The sequence below is a fragment of the Lissotriton vulgaris genome, chromosome 5 (assembly GCF_964263255.1).
Source record: "Lissotriton vulgaris chromosome 5, aLisVul1.2, whole genome shotgun sequence".
NCBI lineage: Eukaryota > Metazoa > Chordata > Amphibia > Caudata > Salamandridae > Lissotriton > Lissotriton vulgaris.
The window spans coordinates 1,925,909,000-1,925,927,984 of record NC_141693.1 but is presented as its reverse complement, the minus strand read 5'-3'; the positions used below and the strand labels follow the sequence as shown (position 1 = coordinate 1,925,927,984).

Below are 18,985 nucleotides of genomic sequence, written 5' to 3'. Positions count from 1 at the left end.
GCCATACATTGCATTAAAAAAACACGATGGATCTGAACCCGGAGCCGGAAGATGAGCCAGTTCGAGATCCAACCGAGGCACATCTGGAAACGCAGCCACTGGAGCCGCTGAAGCTGCAGGCGCATCCGCAGGGGCTGAAGAAACCTCAGCATCAGCCGGATTCAACACTCCCTCCAGAGCCGGCAAGTACCTCAGCGTAGGTGAACACTCTGGAGTCCCTTTGTGTGATGGGGAATGGACCGGAGTCGCCTGAGGAGACACTGAAGGAGAAGGAGAGAAAGTCATTAACTCGACGTCGAGGAGCTGAAGAAGGCGACCTAGACATCACAACCTTCGATGATCGGCGCCGAGAATCATGTCTCTTCTTATGTCTTCTCTTGGAGTCATGCGAAGTCGACGACTTAGACTTATACAGCTTAGCCTCCCGTTCCTTCAGAGCCTTTGGGTTTATTTTCCTGCAGGAAGAACAGTACTCGACATCCTGTTAAGACGACAAACACCAAAGACAGTCTTCATCCGGGTCAGTAATAGACATATGCCCTCCACATTCCTTACAGGGCTTAAAGCCAGACTTCTTCGGGACAGACATGTCAAAAGAGAAAGAGATACAATTGAAAAAACAAAGTATCCAGACGAAAGAATTGGGGAGTCCTAGAAAAAACAGTTAGCGTAGACAGCGCGGAAAAAAGGGAACTGAGGTCATCATGCCGGCGTGGTCCTCTTATGGCTCCAGTGACGTCATGCGGAGCCATGGCATTGTGACGACCTCATCAGCGCAGAGAGCTAAGGAAAAAATTCTGCGGAATGCTGGAGCAGGGGATATTTATTAGGTGAGGAATCCACAGGCAGATGTATCCAACAGAAGTCAGATTACAGTAACCAGGAAATGGAAAATAATTTACATGGACAGTAAACTATTACATTTCCCTACCACACATATATACACAATATAACAAATTTATAAATTGAGGGACTGGGAGATAAAGTAATTTACCTTATTTAGAGTGTGCAATTTGTGTCTCCAGACTGGAGGTGTAGCAATTAAACACTAGATCAAATGCCCCAGCAAACTGAGGACTCTGTCAAATGCATTTGGCCACTTTCAGTAGCCTGCACCCAGATTTTGTCTAGGCTGTCAGGTTCCAACCCACTGCCACATAACGGTCTGCAATGCACTATCCTATGCATTGAGGCACGAAGTACGTTAAATAATACACCTGATGTTTGATGAAGAGAAAAAATATCTTTTCTCAGTAGCATGGGACTACAACTTCACTATCTCCTGACGCAATAATTTATTTGCGCCAAATCCTGCTTTTTCATATAAAATATGACAACACAAGTACACCTCTGGATAATAAAGCCTTCTGCGCTTTACCAGAGGTGAACTCAAAACAGGCCATAAAAAACGAATGTGTGAACCCAGCAAGGATGTTAACACTCAGGCAGCTATTGTGGTTTGCTTTTGGCATGTTTCCATTTATCAAACTTAGACCCATGTACAATGTTCCACTACCATTTGGCTGGGTTTGCGCTACAAAAATACCACACACACACACAGATAGAGATACAGAGAACAACCAGTCAGTCACAAGGCAGACTGTTTCAAAACAGTGAGATGAAGATCTGGAGCTGGTCTCCTAAAACAGGATTATTAAGTCAATTAGTTGTTGGCTTTCAAATACATTGTGGAAATAAAATGGGCTCTCATAACACAGCAAACTGGCAGAAGCTCATACAGCTCGGGAGATGGTTCCAATACCAGGATCCCCTTTCCAAGTATATTAAAGTCTTGCTGACGCAGCATTGGTATTAGAGGTGACACATACAAGCGTGCTAGCCATGTTATAGCGTACCAGACTCCAGTCAACGCACACAGTTAGACCTGGCATCTTTGGCGTGGTTTACCCCCTAGGATCCTCAAACCTTTGTGCTTTGTCAGTGCCTCTTGGGAACAAGTGTTTGAGAAGTGGTCACCAAATCAGAAAAGTTTCTTCGTCCTCCCTTTCAAAAGGGAAACAATGCGTGGGCATTTTTCGACTGATAAACATAAATATCAAATGGGTTGGATCATCTGAGGAGCAACATTTGAGGGTGTAGTGAGCAGCATGTTGCTTCAGAGCTATATGATGGGGACCACAGTGCTAGGGGCTGCTAACTTGTGCATTGAAAAACCTGTAAGTTTGCATCTCTGTGTGTTCACTCAGCCCTTTCTGAAAGCCCAGGCATGTACTGAATTAACCAACGTTTGCTGTTACCGACTGTCCCAGCAAATCCAGAAGGCTTACTCGCCCTAACCTATTCTGATTAAAAGAAGGTGTACCTTGAAGTTTGCTGTATACTCAATTTATATTCCACACCTCTGTGCGCACCTTTAGATTACACCTGCAAGGAAGACGGCTGTGGAGGATTGAAAGGAGAGGGTGGCACTCCTGCACTGCTCCTCCTACCCCGTGTGGTCAGTTGCATAGGGCACTTGAGTGGAAAATCCTATTAGGCCCTTACATCCCACTAGGATGGCTGTAAGGATCATCTACCAAAAGGAATTCTCTAAACGGTGCCTATAGCTTCATAGAGTGTGGTCTGCTTGTTTTCACAAGTTGCCTGCCCAGGGTGTGAACACAGGGCTGGTGTATTAGCACAGGGCCTCTCGCAGGGCTATGCACAAGAAATCAAGCCTTGTGAGATGTAGCGGGTAGCTGGGTGTGAGCCCATTATAAAAGGTTAAAGCAGCATCCGCCGGTGCTGCTTGTTCTGGATTTCACATCAGAGCTCCAAAATGGTCCCCTTAACCTGTCAACTAGTGAACCAACAATAAGAGAACTAAACCAGGACAACCATAATAGAGGCCACATGTAGGGATTTAGGCAGTTTTAGTAAAGCTTAAAAAAAGCAATCCTAGTGAGCTGCATGTAGTGAGCTGCTTGCAAACCGGCATCATCACGAACGGGCAAACTTAGTCATTCCAAAACTGGGGAAAAAGCGGCTCCAAATACTTCAATATGCCGATGACCTTGTAATTTTGGATCATACCAGGATAGGCCTACAGAAAGCCCTAGATGCGCTAAACAAGTTTAATCAAAAGAATAACTTATTGGTAAACCAGGAAAAGACTAAGATTCTCATCATTGGGAAGTACCATCGAAAGCACATAGCCCAATGGCGCCTGGGTGACCAGCAAATTAGATCTTGCAAAAATTATAACTACCTGGGCCTCAGGCTAACGGAGGGGGCAAAGACAACAGTTGCTCATCTGAAGCATTTAAGAAGTAAAGGGGCAGAAATCATCTGCATTCTGGGAAACCTTAATCGAAAATTACATTGTCCATCCACGGACCTCATCTTGCAAGTCTTAAAAGCATAAATATTGCCCTCAGTCAACTATGGCCACTTAATTTTCCCCTGAGCCCTTACCAACTTCTATATGAGTTTTCAAATTGCTGCATATAAGAAAGTGATGGGCATCCCACGACAGGTTAGGAGAGCCAGAGTAAGGTTGGAGCTGGGGCTTTCCCGACCCGACATTTCTTGCCTGGGAGACACAATAAAATATTATATTACCACCCTGCGAGCTCCAGCAACGGCTATGAAAGCGTAAATTAAAACAATCTTTGAAGAAAGCGGATTGCCATGGCAAGTGCAACTGGCAGTAGCTAACCAATTGCTGGAAATAGAGGTGCAAAACCTGGCTAACACGAACATCTCAATTGCAGCATGGAAAAGAGCAGTGAACCGACAGGTAAAGCAAATATCATTCGCAAGAGATCTCGCTAGTCTGCATCATCACTCAAATCTCTCCTCACTGGATGCCTCTTATAAAGTGGGTAAAGCATAGCCCTACTTTGAACAAGCTCTTTCCGTTCAAACCTGAAAAAGATCACTCACATGAGGTTCCTGGTACTACCTATAGTGGAGTTCAACCCAAGCTGGGCCCGTCCGGAAAAATCAGTAGCCTGCCTCTCTCTGGCTGCCCAAAGTTAGCCAGGGAGAGGCAACGGTTGGTCATCCCAATTTGCAGAGCTCAGGGCCTCAACCGATGCTGCAAAATTTCGGACTTGTGTTTTTTGTCTACAGCAAGTCAAACAGTAGCACGGCTGGGGAAATTTACAGACCTAATTTGCGCGGAACTGTCCGCAAACGCTGAGCTGCAAAAAGGAAACTGTAGGTCTGGATGGAGGAGAGAGGCGGATACACCTCAAATTTAAAAACACTTATGCACTTTGTTTTTAAACCGCACAGTCAGAACATGATATTTTATGAAGGTTTTACGTTTAACTGACTGGAGGAAAAAGTTTAGGGAATATAACTTACGATTCTTTTTTAGATAACTATTTTTATACAGTTAGTATATTGTAATGATTTTAAATAATCGAACAATAAAAGCTTTTTTCAGTAGTGGACCAACAATAAGAGAACTAAACCAGGACAACCATAATAGAGGCCACATGTAGGGATTTAGGCATGTTTAGTAAAGCTTGAAAAAAGCAATCCTAGTGAGCTGCATGTAGTGAGCTGCTTGCAAACAGGCATCATCACGAACACTCCGAAACCCTATGTGTTCTTGTTCAGCACCCACTCCACCTGCAGCACTCCCTCAACCATTGTCTGGGAAGCTCAAAGCAATACTATCAAGACACAACCAAGGAGAAACTTTGATCCGGCCTAGGAGGTTCAAGTGTGCTGAGGCTAGGTATTGTGGTGTTCACCACAATCAAGTGCCAGACCAGGCTCTTCCATTAAAGCGGTGAACAGGACACACATCCCTAGAGTGCCCATTACTGCTCAGTAAACGAGGAAAGATCTGAAGTGACAAGAGGTACTGCAACAGGCACAAAGCAATTGTTTCGTTTGGCATCTAGGACTTCAATCTAGCTATAAAATGTAAACTACTAGAACACCTGAACTCTCGACCACAGGTGAAAAATAAAGAGGCTCAAGTACCAGCCTGGAGAAAGGAAGCTTATCAATGAGCAGGTTTGTGCTCTTCTGGTATTTTCGGATCTCCGTCAATGCCCGCTCGCCTGGCCGATATCTTCTTTTTCTCCGAGCAGACCCTTGTTCAGCACCTACAGTGAAAGAATAGAGGATGGGCTTTCATTAGTACATCATTCTATTACAGCAATTCGCTCCATTTACACTTGGTAATAGCACAACACCGGCATTTAGTGACTGTACCACAGCAATGTCTAACATTCTATTGCGTGCTTGGTTACGTAAACGCAAGATCAGAACTTGTAGCTCTTTAAACACTGCTATGCAGCCTGCTGAAATTCCTATGCCTCAGAACTGCAGCTCTTCAGCAGCTAACCTGTCAAGTGCAAAAACGATGGGTTTGTGTAGAAAATTTGTGTTTGAACCCTGGAGAGTGGTACTGTGTTTAAAGGAAGTGGAGGGAAGGCATAAAACACTCTTTCCAACTTGTGCTAAATGGTAGCCGTTGAGACCCCAGCCAAGGGAATCAACTTGAGAATTTCAACCATTTTTGGTTGGTGTTTATTGCATAGGAGTCTATCTGTGACTGTCCCTATGACTTGAACAATAGTTCAGAAGATGTTGGTTGATTTCCCATTCGTGGTTTACTGAACGAAGCCTGCAGAGTTTTTCTGCACACGCTGTTCGCCATGGTACATGCGCCACTGGAACAACCACTCATTTTCGAGTGCCCACAACCACAGATGTTGTGTCCCTGGGACAGTGCAAAATATTTTGTGCCCCCTTTCTTTTTTATATAGTACATAGTTGTACTGTCCATGCGTATCAACACTTGTTATCAGACTCCTTTTAGAGCAAGCCTCATTGCTTTTAACTACAGAAGATTGATGTGCATTGATTTTTTCGATTTGTTCTAATGTCCGCTCATAAGCTGTCCCAAGAGATGTGCTATCCATCCTGGTAATTATTAAAACTTGGGGTTCTGATAGAAAAATGTTTGCAGGCTTACCATTAATGCTATCATCCACCATGTGAGGCTACTTTCGTTATGCTGTGTTATATGGATTTTGTCCTCATTTGTCTTCTGCCGGAATCCATTGCTTGCTGAATTCCTCCTGCACTGGCATTATGCATAGGCGACAATGTGGAAGTAGCTAGGTGTATGAAGACATGAGACAAGTGTCTTTATGAACCTTACTGGTACTATTTTTCGGGCTTGAGTAAGGAATGCCCAGTCTTTTTATTTTGTTCCCATTTCCTGTGATGGACGTACCTTCCAGATTATCTCTTTCACACTCTAGCTTGGATTTTCTGATTTTTACTGCTAAACTTACCTTTGTGAAGGTGGACAGTGTGAACTGTATCTCCTTTTGTGAGTGATTGTATGATGGTGCTATTAATCATCCAGTAAGATAGATGCGAATAGGCCATGCATTTGTTTTGCCGTAGATAGACCACAACAACAACCACCAGTACCATACATTTCATGAACACTGATGGGGCCGAAAAGAGGCCAAATAGAAAAGCTCTTAATTGATAATGTTGGCAGTCTTCAAATCTTAGAAACTGGCAATGGGCACGAAGCGCCATGAAACCTCTGGGTGCCCGTGCGCTTTACAAATCCCGAATAACATAACATAACATAACATATATAAAATATGCATCATCTAGATCTGTTGAAAGCAAATCATGTTATGTTAGGTTATGTTATGTTATGCGTTTTTATTAGGCGCACAGATGCTCCAGCAAAGGAGCGTCCTGGCGCCCGACAAGGTAGCAGCACAACACAACGAAACAATAAATCAGAACAAATTTTAAAACTAAGGAAATAAGAAGGTTTTCACCGCACGGCGAAAGGAAAGCAGATCCCCGAGGGCCCGAATCGCCGGGGGAAGGGAGTTCCAGAGCAACGCCGCACGGACTTGAAAGGAGCGTCCGCCGGCCCTACTCCGCTTAAAGCGGGGGACAACAGCCAGTTCTAGATCAGCAGATCTTAAAGCTCGGGCTGGGATGTAATGAACCAGAAGTGTAGAAAGAATCGTAGCTGGAGACCCATTAAGAATTTTATAGGCGACACAGAGGACCTTAAACCGAATCCGCTGAGCCACCGGGAGCCAGTGCAATGAGCGCAGGGTACTGGAAGTGGGGCACGATCTAGGTAATCCTACCACCGATCTTGCTGCGGCATTCTGGATTCGCTGCAGGCGTCCAATCTCTGCCTGGTTCAGGCCTACTAATAGGGAGCTCGCGTAATCCAGCCTAGAGATGACAGTGGCTTGGATCACGAGTTGCCTAGTAGAGGCATCAAAAAACTTGATCACAGGACGAAGCCCGCGTAGGATGCCGAAACAACAGGCCGCCGTACGTTTGGTGTGACAAACAAACGTAAGGGAAGGGTCCAACCAGACCCCGAGGTTTTTAAGCTCGGAGACTGGGGTGGGTGTAAGACCCAAATCCCCTGGCCACCATCTCTCTCCCCAAAGTTCCGGTTGTTTGCCAAAAATCATGACCTCGGTCTTACTAGCGTTCAGCTGGAGACAGTTGGACGTCATCCAGCCGGCGACCGCCCGCAGTCCTTGTTGGAATCTGGGGGCATCCACATCGGCATCCCCGCTGATCGTGACCGCTAGCTGGGTATCATCGGCGTATGACACCATTGTCATGCCCCATTGCCTGACAACCTCAGCTAGCGGCCTTACGTATAGATTAAACAACGTAGGACTCAGCGAGGAGCCTTGGGGAACCCCCAGGTCCAGCGGATGGTATTTGGACTGATACGGCGGGACGGTCACGCTAAAGGCCCGATTGGCTAAAAAGGACCGGAACCATTGGAGAGTGATGCCGGTGACACCAACCTCCTCTAGACGACGCAGAAGGATCGGGTGCGAAACGGTGTCAAAGGCGGCGCTCAGATCTAATAGCACCAGCGCCGCCGTTTGCCCCGCCTCAAGCACGGAGCGAAGATGCTCCACCATATACAGTAGAGCCGTCTCATGTTTTTGAATTAAAGGAAGGAGTTACCATTCAGTAACACTATTTCTTCTAAAGATATTAGTTTGATGCTCGGTAGGTCCTGGATTGGTCTCCATTTTCAATTCTTCAAGATTAGGAAGAATCCGGGATAGTATCCTTTGTTTTTGTGATGTTTCAGCACCTTTTCTATCACTTTTTGGATAGAAGAATTGCAATTATTTTTCTGAGCTCCCTTAGTTGCTTATGTTCAACTTTTTGGAGATGTGCCAGAGGTTTATTAATGAATCCTAGTGGGTGACCTTAATGCACGATGTCCAGAAACCATTTGTTAGTCGCTTTATCCCACCTTGTTAAACAAGCATTTGCAATGCAATGGGTCTCGCATTTAGGCGATTTTAAGCTATTGCCATTGTAAATGACAATGCCTTTTATTTATGTTTAAAAACAAAAATAAAAGGCATTGTCATTTGCAATGTCAATAGCTCAAACTCGCGTAAATGCGAGACCTATTGCATTGCAAATGCTTGGTCTTTCTTGTGTACTAGGAAAATAGAACTTGGCTGGAGCAGGAGCAATAACACCTTTATGCAAAGTTTCTGGGATCTCTTGATCGACTAGGTCAAGTTTCTCTGCAGTATAGAAAATAGGCAGGGGTGACGAGATTTGAAATGGGGGTTAGAGGAGATAAAACTCTATACAGTAGAGACTGACTGTAGTGCTAACAGTCTGATGTTTTTTTTTTTTTTTTTTAAAAAGGAATGCGATCCCTGATGAGGAGAAGAGGGGAGGAACTGCATTTATCTTGGCCTGGAGGAGGAAGGCTCGGTTGTTGAAGTGCACATCCTGGGACGTGAACAGGACAGCCCCGCATGGGTAGAAAGTAGTAAGACGTTGGGGAGTTTGGCTGTAGGGCAGGGTCAAAGGCAATATCTGTGTGTCCATGGAAGGGACTTCACTTGGAGAATTTCTCAATCCCGGCCAGATGAACATCCCCGGAGATCACTAATGGAAGGAAAAAGCCTGTGTGTGGAAAGACTTCTGCTTTCTTTCCTAATAGAAAGTGCTCAGATGTACTCAAGCACACTGGTAAGGCAGTGCACATATATAATAAAACATTCAGCCCATAGCAAGAATGGAAATAGAGAAAGACTGGTATACTTGAGTGGGTGCTGATGTTGGTGGAGCAAATAAAGTGGCGCCCACGGAGGAAGCTCAAAATAAAAAAGGCGCTAAACAGAGTGACGGTCGCTTTGAGTAAGAGGCATCAAAAAGATAGATGAGAGCTTGGCATAAAAATAAAGGATTCCTCGTTAATAAAATATATCCAACAAGGGTGGAAAACTGATGAATGTTTAGAACAAGAAGCGCAAGAGAAGCAAGAGCAAAAAAAGGAGACGGAGAGGGCAGAGCGAGTGAGTGGCCGGGACGTTTGGGCGAGGAGAGAGGCACGCATGTGCTCTTAGGAAAGCAGTCTTCACTTTTCAAGCACTGCACTTGTGCTTGTGGTGCGCCGCTGCGCGCTCCCACATGGTGGATGCCGCCACAAGCACGAGTGCAGTGCTTGAAAAAGTGAAGAACGACAGCTAAAGGCCCTCCTATACAGCGCATGCGAGCTGCGTGGGCGAGACCTAAAAAATTGGGATGTGTCCTCCCACTGGCAGATAGAACCGATGCCTTCTAGTGGTCTAGCAGGAGAACAGACGCCGTCTGGTTGTCATTGTCTTTTATGAGGAGCCGGTCACTGGCCGTTAGATTTCTTAGCTGGGCTAAGGCTGAGCTCTCCATAACAACCCATGACAACCCACCTCTCTTCAACCTAGGTCTGGCTAACACAGACTCTAACAAGCACTGGCGTTGCCAATAGGTCTCGCAGTAGGAAAGTTGGAGCTATTACAATTGCAAATAACAATGCCTTTTATTTTTGTTTTCATTTTAAAAACATAAAGGGCTTTGTCATTTACAAAACCAATAGCTCCAACTTTCCTACTGCGAGACCTATTGTGCACTGCACAGTGTGGGTGAAAGTGGCACTGCCTGGGTGTGAGTGGCGTTGAGTGAGTGGCGTTGCGTGGGTGAGTGGCGTTGCGTGGGTGAGTGAGTGGCGTTGCGTGGGTGAGTGAGTGGCGTTGCGTGGGTGAGTGGTGTGGCGTAGGTGAGTGGTGTGGCGTGGGTGAGTGTGGTGTGGCGTGGGTGAGTGTGGTGTGGCGTGGGTGAGTGTGGTGTGGCGTGGGTGAGTGTGGTGTGGCGTGGGTGAGTGGGCTTGCGTGGGTGATAGTGGGCTTGCGTGGGTGTGAGTGGTGTTGCGTGGCTGTGAGTGGCGTTGCGTGGCTGTGAGTGGCGTTGCGTGGCTGCGAGTGGTGCTGTGTGGGTGAAAGTGGCACTGCGTGTGTGTGAGTGGCTTTGCGTGAGTGAGTGGCGTTGCGTGAGTGAGAGTGGCGTTGCGTGAGTGAGAGTGGCGTTGCGTGAGTGAGAGTGGCGTTGCGTGAGTGAGAGTGGCGTTGCGTGAGTGAGAGTGGCGTTGCGTGAGTGAGAGTGGCGTTGCGTGAGTGAGAGTGGCGTTGCATGTGTGAGTGGCGTGGCATGTGTGAGTGGCGTGGCATGTGTGAGTGGCGTGGCATGTGTGAGTGGCGTGGCATGTGTGAGTGGCGTGGCATGTGTGAGTGGCGTGGCATGTGTGAGTGGCGTGGCATGTGTGAGTGGCGTGGCGTGTGTGAGTGGCGTGGCGTGTGTAAGTGGCGTGGCGTGTGTAAGTGGCGTGGCGTGTGTAAGTGGCGTGGCGTGTGTAAGTGGCGTGGCATGTGTAAGTGGCGTTGCGTGGGTGATAGTGGGCTTGCGTGGGTGTGAGTGACGTTGCGTGTTAGTGGATGCTCTGATATTGTTGGTGTGACCTTAGAGGAAATGGCATGACATCCAGTGCTTGATTTTGCCAATGGATGAATCGTACAATCAACAGCAGCAAAGACGATGGATCCATTGCACAAAGAAGTTGCTCTGACTGAGATGTGATTATATTAGCTCCTTTCCTTAAGTGCTTCAAAATTGGAAATCTTTGTTAATGGCTATAAATGCTGTTTTATTAGGATTCCTAATTTTCGTGACCGTTCTAGAAGCAAGTAACTATAGTTTAGAATGGGGCCTTTCATGCACCTAACTCTAAACAGTTGGGGCTCCCTGTGACTCTCTTGTCAAACATTGGGATGGGATGAGATGATATATCCTGATTCTTCAGCACTCTGGTAAGCTGAACACTAAATACTCGACCTGTACACGTTGCAATATTCTGTTCTGAAGACTGCAGGGACTCCGTGCACTTTGACTAGGCCCCCCTCCCCCCGCTGATACCCAGCAGGGCAGGGGTGTAACTTGATCTGCGGAGGGGAAACGAAGACCAACCTTGCGACTTCATTTCCTTTGTGAGTTTCACCAGCTTGTCCCCTTCTGACGCCTGCTGCCTCTCCAGTCTGTGGATCGGTTTCTTGGGTCCGGTTTACAGCCCCCACATTCCTCTTTTGGCGACCCTCTCTTTGTCTCCTCCTGATCAGCTTGCCTTTAATTTCTCATCGAAACCTTTCCGCAACAAGTTAGTTTACAATTTAGCTAAAATGCCTGTGCTTTATGTATCCCCAATGACGCCTACGGCAAAATGAGAAACAAAAGAACATTTGCATTGCCTTTTTGCAAGTATTAATTTTTGTTGTTGTCTTGCATGGTGACCTGAAACTAAAGTCGCTCCTCTCCCAGCACAATCTCCTTTCCAGAAGGAAAAAACGTTGTCTGCATCTTTGTGATGCTGCAGCAGCAACTGTATCAATGTGTGTAAAAACGCTACACGTATCAGTAAAAGGGACAGGAACACTGCTTTGGCGCAAAATGTAATATACATTTGTAGTCACTTAAAAAACAAGCACTTCCTGATGATTCACCACAGAAGTAAACAAACTAACAAGAACATCGCTGAAGGAAGCTTTTAGGGGCGGGGAAGCCTGTTAATGAGGGGAAAGAGAAGGTCTGATGCTCCGATGCGAGGCACAGCGAATGGTGGTGTGTGACATGGCTGGTAAGCAATTAGGGGGGAGAAGTGAGGCCAGCGAATGAATTTGCGTTCCAGCATTTATCTGTAAGACTAGGTTCAATGAGAAATTTTCTTTTGTAGAGAGAGGGGAGGTGCTGGTGTGGGAGTGGGGAGGTGCTGGTGTGGGAGGGGGGAGGTGCTGGTGTGGGAGGAGTGCTGTTAGGGCAAGGCTGTGTTTGCGGGGAGAGAGAGGGGAGGTGCTGGTGTGGGAGGGGGGAGGTGCTGGTGTGGAAGGAGTGCTGCTAGGGCAAGGGTGTGTTTGCGGTGAGAGAGAGGGGAGGTGCTGGTGTGGGAGGGGGGAGTTGCTGGTGTGGGAGGAGTGCTGCTAGGGGAGGAGAAGCCTGATGCCGGATGGGGGCGGGAGAGCCTGGGAATGCGAGAGGCTGGGCTTGCATGCGATGCGCGTGCATGTACACGGGAACTGCAAGAAAACCGCGGGGCTGAAAGCCCTTTGGTTTGACTTGTGTTTTGCCGACATGAATTCTCGCTCCGCTCGATGCGCTTGCGCACATCGATAGGTCGCGAGACCTAAAAACTACCATCGACCACTATATTTCAATCAACTGTAGTGTCTCCTCGCGCATTATCATAAATCTACTTCCTAGTGTGACTTATCTGTTTAGTGCAGTGATGCAGGCACCAGCACTAAAATGTATTAGTGTAAACCAAACCACGACATGCAGGATTGGGGAAGTCAATGTGGACTGAACAAGTGTGTGGGTGGGGATTGCTGTATTATTTGAGGCTGGAGTCATCGGACACCTAGAAACTCCTCAAACCCCTGGCATTAGTGAAGATTAAAAAGAATTCACAGAGGGATTAACTGCCTTGATTGCAGCGTGTTTTTTTTTTTTACCCAGAATGCCTTGCAAATGTCAGAACAGGCTAATAAAAGCCAATAACCTCTCAGTTTCCATGGGGAACAGGTGCAGTGATTGGAACAGGTTTTGGGGCCATTAGATATATTAATGCCTTAAACCTTTGAGACAGTCACTTTAAAGTGTCCAATTAATCTTTTTGTTTCCATCAGTATGTGAAATCCTTGTAGGTTACAAAATGGTCGTAAGTGGTCTTTCATAAAAGGTTCCAACACAGCAAAGTTGATGCAAAGTTCAAAGTGTTGCCCTTGTACTAGGATGTAGTCTACCACGTTCTTAATGCCATTTGCTGGGAAGTGTAAGATAAGCTGGGGAACCTGAAGGTCACCAGGCATTTAATTGCTCAAAATGTATAGCTATGCTTTTCGCAAAGATACTTGCCTCTAGCATTAGTAGTTTGTTTGATTAATATTGCTTTTGGAAGGTCCTAGACAGAGTCACATGTATCAAAAGGAGGCGTCACACTATTCTTGGTACAATACATTATAGTTTAAAATCTTTGCCATTACAATTTGAACTCGAGGACACGTTTGTTAAGAACCATGTCATAGAAGATAAAAGGAAAAAAATTCCCATCTTTAATTTTATTGGTAGCAAGTAGTACGGATAACATTAGCTGTTTCACGTGTCCTTCTTTAGGTCTCGCCTCTCAATGCGCATGCACATTGAGCGGAGCGAGACTATAGGGGTTTAAACAGACTTTAACTAACTGGTGATTTGATGCTGTGCCCGTGCGCTTTTAGGTCAATGCGCAAGCGCATTGACATAAAATGCGCGTGCACAGCATCAAATCGTCAGCCATCTGTTGCCCAGCTTGGTGCCGCTCCACCCCCTGCGGCATCAAAGGCTTTCACGGCCGGCGGCCGTACTTTCAGTTTCATGGCCGGCCGTGTCTCCTTTTCTTTTAACTTTTTTCTTGTTTTTTTTCTGCCCCTGTTGTGGCCTCCGTCCGCCCTCCATCACTGGTAATCTCCCCATCTCATGAGAAATTCGTAAGGTCCTAGACGGACTGAAAGTTTGCTGCAGACTTGGTAAAACCCAGGAGTTTTGATGAAAGAATGACATCGGAGTGAATGTATCTATTATATGGCCTCTGCTCTCTCCCCCTCTTTTCCCCTCCCAGGCCCCACCAATGTCATCCTGTCACGCCTTCCCATGCGTCTGCTGCCTCCATGCCCCTCACTTCATTTGAATCCTGGACTCGGCAGACACACAGAGATGAGGTTACGATCCAGTTACTCAGTCTGTTTCTGCTTATTCAGTTTCTTGCCTTCCGTTCAGTCATTGCGCACACTTTTCGGGATTCTTCCCAGTACCTTGCGTTCTTAATGTTCGGTGTGTGATCTAAATACAAACCCAAGGTTGGCTCAAGTGACACGCATGGGGCCATTTGGTGAATATTTTATTTCACAGAACTCCCTCAATGAGCTGCTTCCGACATCCATCATTCAACATCCACCCATGCATCGTTTCACCCAAGCATCCACCCACCCATTCACACTTTCATCCATCTACGTGTGTTGCCGAAACATAGACCATGGAGGAACTATTTCCCCCCCCACCCCCATATCCCCTGTGCTTGGTATCTGCTTCAGCGTCAAACGTTCAAAACAATACCTTTATTACATGTATTTGCTCTTTTCATAGCTGCAGGACTTGGTTCGGATGCGGTTTTATTAACTGAATGTTTTTCTCGACTCATGTCACTCTCCCACTGTGGATAAAGTGCAGAGAGTCGGCCTGGGAACCTGGACAGCTCGTTAACGGAAGGGTTTCACTTCGGTGTGACATTCCCATAGTTCAGCAAACTTAACGTGACATCTAGAGAGGTGCAGCGTCGCCAGCTCTGCAAAGCGCCTCTTATTATAAATTGTATCTGAAATTATCCAGTTTCTATAAATCCACCCATTCACACTTTCATCCATCTCCGTGTGCTGCCACTCCTACCCATCCACCTTCGCATGCAGGCACGCCCATCCAACCATATATTCATCCAAGTATACACCTATCAGCTATAAACGTATCCATGCATCCATTCACCCACCCATTCACATTTGCATCCATCCATGTGTGCATCCATCCACCATCACCTCCACATGCACCGCCACATCCACCGCCACATCCACCGCCACTACATCCACCACCCCATCCACCGCCCCATCCACCGCCCCATCCACCACCCCATCCACCACCACATCCACCACCACATCCACCACCACATCCACCACCACATCCACCACCACATCCACCACCACATCCACCACCACATCCACCATCATCACCTCCACATCCACCATCACCTCCACATCCACCATCACCTCCACATCCACCACCACCACCTCCACATCCACCACCACATCCACATCCACCACCACCACCACCTCCACATCCACCATCCACATCCACCACCACCACATCCACATCCACCACCACCACCACCACATCCACATCCACATCCACCACCACCACATCCACATCCACCACCACCACCACCACCACATCCACATCCACCACCACCACCACCACCAACACATCCACCACCACCACCACCACCACCACCACCACATCCACCACCACCACCACATCCACCACCACCACCACATCCACCACCACCACATCCACCACCACCACATCCACCACCACCACATCCACCACCACCACATCCACCACCACCACATCCACCACCACATCCACCACCACACCCAACACCACTTCCACCACCACACCCAACACCACTTCCACCACCGCATCCACCACCGCCACCGCATCCACCACCACATCCACCACCACACCCAACACCGCATCCACCACATCCACCACATCCACCACATCCACCACATCCACCACATCCACCACATCCACCACCACCACCACATCCACCACCACCACCACATCCACCACCACCACCACATCCACCATCACCTCCACATCCACCATCACCTCCACATCCACCATGACCTCCACATCCACCATGACCTCCACATCCACCATGACCTCCACATCCACCATGACCTCCACATCCACCATGACCTCCACATCCACCATGACCTCCACATCCACCATGACCTCCACATCCACCATGACCTCCACATCCACCATGACCTCCACATCCACCATGACCTCCACATCCACCATGACCTCCACATCCACCATGACCTCCACATCCACCATGACCTCCACATCCACCATGACCTCCACATCCACCATGACCTCCACATCCACCATGACCACCGCATCCACCATGACCACCGCATCCACCACCACCACCGCATCCACCACCACCACCACCACCGCATCCACCACCACCGCATCCACCACATCCACCACCACATCCACCACATCCACCACACCCAACACCACATCCACCACCACATCCACCACCGCATCCACCACATCCACCACATCCACCACACCCAACACCACATCCACCACCGCATCCACCACCACCACCACATCCACATCCACCACCACATCCACATCCACCACCACCACCACATCCACATCCACCACCACCACCACCACACCCACCACCACATCCACCACCACCACCACCACACCCACCACCACCGCACCCACCACCGCATCCACCCCCACATCCACCACCACCCCCACATCCACCACCACCACATCCACCACCACCACATCCACCACCACCACATCCACCACCACCACCACATCCACCACCACCACCACATCCACCACCACCACCACATCCACCACCACCACCACATCCACCACCACCACATCCACCACCACCACATCCACCACCACCACATCCACATCCCCCAGATCCACCACCACCACCACATCTATGTGTGTGTGTGTGTGTGTGTGTGTGTGTGTGTGTGTGTGTGTGTGTGTGTGTGTGTGCGTGCGTGTGCATGTGCGTAGGTGCAAATGCAATGTTCTTGGATTTTCGTCACTATAAAATACACTGAACATAATCTTCACAAAAGTTATTTACAAGCGTTTAAGCTATTGCCATTATAAATTACAATAACTTTTATTTAAGTATTAATTATTTACAAAATTAAAAGCCATTGTTATTTGTAAAATCAATACATCTAAGTCACTTAAATACAACACACATTGCATTACAAAAGCTATAGGTGTCACATTTGCGAAAGTTAAAAACTATTGACATTGTAACTGACAAAGCTATTAATTTTGCTATTTTCAAAACCAACACATACATAAAAAGTGTCATTTACAATACCAATCGCTCAAACTTTCCTAATGCGAGATCTATTGCATTTCCAATGCTTGTTCTCACTACTGATCTTCACAACCTTTATCGTAGTTCCACTCAGCGACAGCGCTGGGGCACTCAATTTATTATCAGTGGAAATCAAGAAGGCTATGTCGCCCTTGAATCGGTCTTCACTTTAAACAGCTTTGTTTCTTCAAATACTCCATATATTTTCATTTCCAGGTCCCCTAAATACCACACTTCACGAAGACATGTTAAGTTGGAACAAAAGTTCAATGTTTCTACATTACTCTGCATCTGTGCTTCGCCACCCACCTTCCAAGAGACCAATGCCTGTATACTTCATTGAGCTATTAGGAGATATAAAGTTTTGATGAAAGTAAAAAACGTACCTGCAACTCCGGTTCTCCAGCATTGCCATCTTTCATAGATTCACATGCTTGAATTATCTCCAGTCGCCAGACTGGCCCACCCTGTTAACGATGATAGTATAGCCGTGTAGGCCTTACACTCAATCACCTTTCCAATAGATGGTAGTAACCTATCCACATCCTTATAGACGATCAGACTACAGCCAATCAGCGACCAGCACCCCCAGCTGTTCCCTTGCTAGAGGCTTCCAACTGTCAGACTCTTTAGCTCGTAACATGTTTTTATGACAATTTTCCCAAGCCTCATGACAAGTGTAGGATGGTGGGTTGCATGTGAATCCAATGCTGGAGAACCAGATTTACAGATAGGTAACTTTATTCCTTCTAAATTGGATCTTTCATAGAGTCACATGCTTAAATTAAGATTATCATAGCAGTTCACAATGCAGAGGGCCTAAGGATTACCTTATGTAAAAGGCTTTTGAGCACTGCCCTTCACACTGATGCATCAGTGGTGACATCAACAACAATTGAGTAATGCTTGGAGAATGCATGCTTGGTCTACCAGGTCGTAGCATTGGAAATATCTTCTTCCAAAAAGAGTCTAGCAAAAAGAGCTTTTGTAGTTGCCATCGTTCGTGTAGAGTGTGCTCTTACTCATCTTTTTAGCGTCTTATTCATGAGCTTGTACTGTAGCTGTAAAGCTCGCCATGGCAGGCTCTACCAGCCTTTAAAGGCCTGCTCCAGAGTAACAAAGTTTGGGCCTTTATTGGGCGGTAGAGCCAATTGGAGGCTATTAGAACATTCTGCCCCTAGAGGGCCGAATGTTCCAATTTGTAAAACAAAGACCTCACGAAGCCCGAGGGGGTTGAAATCCCTTAGTTTACTGCTGTAGCCGTGAACAAACATTGGAATGTTGATGCTTCAAGCTTCTACTGGCCATTAGACGCCCAGAGCACTCCATTGTTTTCAATGGAGCGCTCAACATTCTAATGTTCTTGTATTGTGTAATGCAAAAACAATCCATCTTGCTAGAGTCTGTTTTCGTTATCGGGCTTCCTTTGTTTGGTGGTCTGAAGGCAACAAATAACTGGTCTGATTTGTAGAAACCTTTAGTGGAATTTAAATAAAATGTAAGGCATCTAGTCACAACCAAAGAATGTAGATCTTTGTTTGTAGAATGATTCTTTGCTTTAAACGAAAAGCATAAGGGATTTAGGATTGGCTGATAAAATGACTTTACGTTTTGCAAAATATAAGAACGTTTTTTGTATGAGAGAGCTTGTGGTCTTAGGTGAGGTGATGGATAGAAGAAAAGTGGTTTTATTAGAGTTATGTTGGATAGTAGATTTTGGGATCTGCTCAAATGGCAGACACATTAGAACTGCCAAAATCGTATTTAACGGTCTATCCAAAGCCAACCTTGGCGATGGAGGAAACATCCGGCAGACAAATTTCATAAACTATTTATAATTTAGGAGCAAAAGGAGAATATATTTGGCCTTCTTAATAATATAGATATTGAAGCCGAATGCACTATAATAGATGA

General features: G+C 46.7%; 1 protein-coding gene across 1 annotated transcript in view; it reads right to left on the bottom strand.

The window, feature by feature from the left end:
• The window catches only part of LOC147717744 (histone H3-like centromeric protein A), a 176,846-nt gene that overhangs the window by 103,344 nt on the left and 54,517 nt on the right, over positions 1-18,985 (bottom strand). The window contains exon 3 of the mRNA XM_086924526.1: positions 4,942-5,066. Within this exon, the coding sequence (XP_086780652.1) occupies positions 4,942-5,066 (125 nt within the window). The remainder of the gene's footprint in view (positions 1-4,941; positions 5,067-18,985) is intronic.